The 6,366-nt window shown below is 31.9% G+C and overlaps 1 protein-coding gene across 1 annotated transcript in view; it reads right to left on the bottom strand.

Annotated features, from left to right (window-relative positions):
* Window positions 1-838: 838 nt before the first annotated feature.
* Window positions 839-6,366, bottom strand: part of LOC106677723 (cuticle protein-like) — a 7,129-nt gene continuing 1,601 nt past the window's right edge. Inside the window, exons 4-5 of the mRNA XM_014415811.2 lie at window positions 1,462-1,565; window positions 839-1,376 (exon numbers count right to left, since the gene is read on the bottom strand). Of these exons, the coding sequence (XP_014271297.2) occupies window positions 879-1,376; window positions 1,462-1,565 (602 nt within the window). The 3' untranslated portion in view covers window positions 839-878. The remainder of the gene's footprint in view (window positions 1,377-1,461; window positions 1,566-6,366) is intronic.

Consider the following 6,366-nt stretch of genomic DNA (forward strand, 5'->3'; position numbering starts at 1 on the left):
ATATGATCTAAGTTGACGCTTATTAATCTTATATAGTAGATGTCCAAAACGCCTTTTAAACGCTGAATTTACATTATTTTTGGTAAACAATGTATCATAATGTACTCATTGTTAGTAAATAAATTATTGTCGGAAGAGATCTTTAATATATTTAACTTTTAAATTTCATATAAGCCTACCACGATATTATTGATCGTTTTTATCAAGTTATATATAATGTCGTAATAACAAAATTAAGTCAGTATTATATTTCCGTAACAGTTAAATATTTTTTTCGGTTGGTCACTTATAGTTAATATCATCGGACTGGTGCTAGTGGAAGATTACGTATGCATAACTTATGTCTATGTAAGTGAGCAACCAAGCCCAGCTTAAAAAGAAATACCAATTAACGACAATTGACTTTTCTGCCCCACCCACAATTGTGAATGAATAATATGTTTTTAGTAATATAATTTAAACTTCATATTTTATTGTAATTTTTAACATTCAACTTAAAGTCAACTGCAACATTATTAGCTCTATAAAACAACCATAACACTTTAGTAATGTTGAGATTCCTACATTCCAATTCACCGAAATGAGAATTGAACTTACACCAGAATCTTGATCTGATTGTTGTGCAATATTATACTTAAAATACATAAATTTATGAGTTCAAATATTTTACTGATTAAAGTGTAAAATTATCCATTATTTTATGCCCTGATAAATTTTTTTTAATTGAAATTTAATTTAATTAAGTAAAACAATAAATCAAAATCTAAGCCACCAGCATCTCAATGAAGACTTGGTATAAGGTGAATTTTTAATGGGGTAGAGTAACATAAATAAAAAAAATTGTATATACAATTTATTACCTATACATATTTAATAATTTAATGATGAAGGAGGGTGGTGACGGGTGCGTGGACGGCTGTGGCGTAAGCTGGAGCGTAGGCCCTAGCGGCGAGTACTGGAGCGTGTGCGACAGCGACTGGAGCGTGTGCGACAGCAACTGGAGCGGCATGAGCTCCTGGTGCATCCTTGTGGACGACGGCGTTGAATCCGTTGACAGGGTCAGCAGTGTAGTCTACGGTCCTGATGGAACCGTCGGGTTCAGCGAGAGAGTAGCTGCCCTGGACGACATCTCCGTCACGGGTCTCATGCTGTCCCTTGGAGTCTCCGGTGGAAGCGTCGTTGACGGAGTATGAGAAGGAGTAGGATGGGTGTGGGTCGTATTCCTCAACTCTGGGAGCGACAGCAACGGCGGGGGCGGCGTGGGCTACAGCGACTGGGGCGTGGTAGGCTACTGGAGCGTGGGCCACGACTGGAGCGTGATAGGCGATCTGGGGGGCGGCGGAGGCCAGGCCGATGGTGGCCACAATAAGGAGTACCTGTAACAGTGGCATGAGGATGTTACTGAATAACGTTACCTGTAACTGATGTTGATATTCCAAAGTCAACTAATGTGTTACTCACAAGACGCGACATGGCTGAGAGCTCACAACAAACTGAAGCCTGGATGGGTGGTGCCCTCTTATATAGCCCCCGAATGATGTGAGGTCGCCCCACAACCCCTTGAACTTGACACAGGAATGCCCCCACTACTTATGATTCATAATTATACTGGAGGATCATTGTCTTCCTCTGCTTGTCTCTTACGGGTCGGTCCCTATCTTATTATGTGTAGTTATATCGTTGGAATCACCTGGTACATACATCCCGGATAATTACAGGTTTTGTTACATAAGTTTCAAGTTAATTTATAACTTTAATAACAAATAAATCAGTAGAAGAATCTAAAGTGTGGGAGTTGAAATTCACCTTATCAGCGCTAAGTTATATTGGAATTTCTATATTATTAGCTTATTTATATTATTCTTTATATATTTTTAGAAATGCTTAATCACAAAAAAGTTTAAATGTTGAATAAAAAAGGATAAATACATATATGTATTTAATTAAAACGATAATATCAATTTAAAATTAAGACAACCCAACTTTGGATATAGAATTTACTACTTAATGATTTTTATATTTCTATTTATTGCGGAATGTTAATTGCATAAACTCTAAATAGTAGTGACTTATAAGGTAAAGGATGGATTCACAGAAGAATAGATTCATATATTCAAGAATAGAATCAAGAATAACATTAGTAAAAAATAATTATTATCCGCACTGTGTTTAATTGATAGCACATTTAGATTATATTAAGCATCAACATACTTCTGTGTAGCCATTATTTATTTATCAATTATTATTTTCTCTAATTTATGCAAGTAGTAAAATTTTATTAAAGATCCATCATCTAATTTATTCTTCTGTAGTTTATATACGGTAAATTTCAATCGTTATTTTAGTATCAAAATGCTTCAATGCTGTGAAATAAATATATACAATGTTAAAATTATAAAAGTTCGTAAGTTAACTTTTATTACTCAATTCTAACGAACCTTTCGAAGAGAGGCTACGCACGTACTTTTTAGCGTTTTCAAAAATACAAATTTTCACAAAACTCAAAAAATATTTTACCTGACCAGTTTAAACAAAATATATGGAGTAGTAACCGAGATATATGGGACTACATGAAATAATTCAAACCGTTAGACGTTACAAAACTAGTCAAGAAAAAATATTTTTCATTTTTGTGAAAATATGATTTAAAGGGTTTTTGAAGGAGCTAATAACGAATCTTTTTCAGAGAGTCAAGGGTTTTTTGAGTTAATTATCATTTCTTAAATAAGTATAAAATCCAAAAAATATTCATAAGGGTTGAAAGAGTGAAAATTTATCTTTCCAACTGTTGTACATACGTTGGATTTTCATAATATTGTCAACACTTTTTTTTGTGAATACAAGACATCGAAACAAAAGATATATTCTTCCAAAACAGAGCCCAAAAATTTCTAATTTTTTATTTATATGAAAAATTGTATTCAAGGGTTTCAATAAACACTGAAAACGAATCTCACTTTATTTTCCCAAAAGAAAATGCTTTTGATATACAAAACTTTACACGACTTTTAGTTTTTGTAATATTTTACACATTTATAGTGATTCAATACAATAGACAATCTTTTGTTCCTGTTCTGCCAAAAAAAAAAAAAATCTATTGGTATATTATAACTAATCGATACAAGCAGACCAAAGGTGACATACGACTGTATAAATAATTTTAAAAATTACACCAAAATATTTTTTCTCGGCTTTTAGGGCGGATTGGCAACAACCCTCGGAAACATGTCTAATATTTTTTCACCTTTGTTTTACTAAAAAATTTCTATTGAAATCGGTGATTCCACGTGCATAGCCCCCCATTTTCAGTCTCGAAAAATTGTTTTGGTAAATATCTCGGGGATAATGAGACGTACAGACGATTATTAGAAAAAAAAAAAGTGAAGCTAAATATGTGTGTCATGAAGTAGCTTATAATGAATGAAATGAAAAAAATAACTTTATTCTGGGACATATGTCCCCTAAGAATAATTACAAGGTTCATATAGTGAGATTTTTATCTGGCGAGCGTTTACAAATTTTCAGATAGTAGAATGAAATTACATTGGTATATTGACTTTACTACTGTTTATAATGTTAATCAATAACTGCCTATTTATTTGATTACAAAGATGTGGAGGTTTGGTTATTCAATAAATGAAGGAATAGGTGTTGTTTAAAGGAGAGAATGGATGAGGACTGGCGAATGGAGATGGGAAGAGAATTCCAGAGGGAGGTTGCACGTATGACGAAGGATTTGCTAAAGAAGGAGGTTCTATAGGAGGGCATATATAAATCATTCGGATGGGATCTGGTGTTTAATGAGTGGATGGATGAACGAAGAGTGAGGAGATCTATGATATAGGTAGGTTTTTTAATGTTAAGAACTTGGAATAGAAAAACACCAAGGAGGTATTGCTTTCGGGAGGTTGGATAGAGCCACTTCAACTCGGAATACCAGCGAGAGACTTGAGAGTGTCTAGGGAACCCAAAGATAAATCTTACAAAGCAATTCATGAGTCTCTTCAGTCTTAACTCTAGTCCTGCAGATAGCCCTCCGTACACCAAGGATCCGTAGTCGAAGTGGGGGAAGACAAGAGAGGATACTAGGAGCTGACGAGTGTTCTGAGGAATGGAATTACGGAATTTTAGGAATTGTTTGAGTACAGTTATGGATTTACGTGTGATTTGAGAAATATGGTTATTCCAAGAGAGGTGTTGATCAAAAGTGACACCAAGGTTTTTTATAGTAGGATAGAAGTGAATCGGTTGGTTGTTAAGGAAAAGTAGAGGACAGTAAGGGAGGGTATGAAGGAGGCGCTTGGAACCGATAAGAATGGCCTTCGTTAATGATTTCCAATGTAAAAGTTCCCATGATCTTTGGCAAAATAAATTCACAATTCATGTTGTATTGTATCTCAGTAATGTCGAATATAAAAATCTGAATTTAGGCGTATATTTTACCAAATACATTAATACAAACTCATTTCAGTCCTTACTACGTTTTTTTAGTTCATTCCTATTTTCTAAAACTAATAAAATAATCTTTCTGCTGATTTATAACACTCTAAATTATTTTTACGGTTTCAAAAAACAAATTCAAGATGATGACAAAAAGAAACCACATAATCTACGCATTGAAAAATCGAATTTTGTATTATTTATATCGATTATAATTATTATCTAATATTAAACCTATAAGTTCTGTTACTAACCGAATGAACAGAATGAAGATAAGTAGGTAACAGATTTTCATTCTTATCAGCCGTCAGGAAGCCCTGCAAAGTGCGGCGAAATCTTGGTAAATAATAAATGTTTTTTTTACTATTTTGATACCTTTATGGACCACTACCAGGACTTCCTCCAAGTAACTTTTATTAATCATTTTAATATTTAACTTGAAAAAGAAAATCGCTCGACAAAAATAGGTTGTAGGATATAACTTTTATAATAAACAATTTTATAATGATTGTTTATTTATTTTTAGTGAAATTAATTGATTTCAATTATAATTTTAAATTAATAATTTTGATTATTAAATATCAATCAACATGATTGAGGAAAAAATCCTCTACATTAAATCCACATATCATTATTATATTAAAATGTTTTTATTGATCACTTTGATATTTTATTTTAATTAATGTGCAATTCAATTTGTAAATTAAAATGTGGATTCATTATTTTTTTCCTGCTTACACTATATTAAAAAACAATAATACAATCTGAACTACAGAATACATGTAAATTATAGTTATACAATTTGAGCAACCAGTAGTCCAATGAAATAAAAGTTGTTTAATTTGTAAAATAGGGTTGATAGGGTACCATCCTAGTTGTTTAAAATAAAACTACATATTATTTTTTATATCCCTTTTTCCTGATACGTTCAGCGGCCTTTTACCGTTTAATAAACTTCATTGCATTGCATAAAAATTGAAGGATTGATTGTTCAGTTTTGCATCTTTGAACTGTCATGAACATTAATACTCTACTTTTATTACCCACTGCACTATTAGTTGTTTATGATTAAGGTCTGGTAATTAATTACGATATATTAAACACATTGATTTAAACAATTAAAAAGTGCCTCCTGGATTTTTTTAAGTAATTAAGGTATGATATAAGAGTAAGTATTCAGTCGATGTCGTAAATCTAAATGTCAATCGTTACTAATGGAGCGATTACTTGATGCTATTTGGTGTGGGCTTTGATTTCTCTGTGGTCCTTGTGTGGCCGGGCTAATTATTTCTCGAAATTTAAACTTTAAATCTTATGATATGATTTGGCTATCGAAGTTCAATGTAATTCCTTAATTTGAAAACCGCTCTGAATTTAAATCCTAAAAGTCATGCTGTGCGAGTTTTAGTTTTCAGTTTAATTTCTTTTTTTTTCGGCCACTGTCATAATCGTTTCCTGTAATATTGAAATGAAAGTTAAGTCTATGAGATTTTGAATTTTAACTCATATACTCCTCGCATTATAGACGAGTAAATTATAATTTATTATTTTTTATGAAACTATATTATAAAAATGAATTAAATCGAATCAAACCACACATAATGATTTGTTTTGACTTAGTTGGGTTTTATTTTTATATTTAATGTCTGTTTTGTTCTTATTGGCCATTTTCACAGAAATAAAAAAATTATTTCACTGCATTACGTATTTAATAAATAAAAATTGAATTTGGAATTTAATAATCCTTTAACTGGAGGATTCTTATGGTATTATATGGATTTAGTGAATGACACAATTTCTTCCTTATTAAACTATAATAGTTTATTTCATTTCATACAGCAACGTTTCGGGAGATTTCCCCCATCTTCAGGCTGCTAAAAAACAAATTCAACAAAACCATAAACATGTGCTTATACAACATTAATA

Source organism: Halyomorpha halys, unplaced genomic scaffold (assembly GCF_000696795.3).
Source record: "Halyomorpha halys isolate HHAL.00 unplaced genomic scaffold, Hhal_1.1 Scaffold107.1, whole genome shotgun sequence".
NCBI classification, from domain to species: Eukaryota; Metazoa; Arthropoda; class Insecta; order Hemiptera; family Pentatomidae; genus Halyomorpha; species Halyomorpha halys.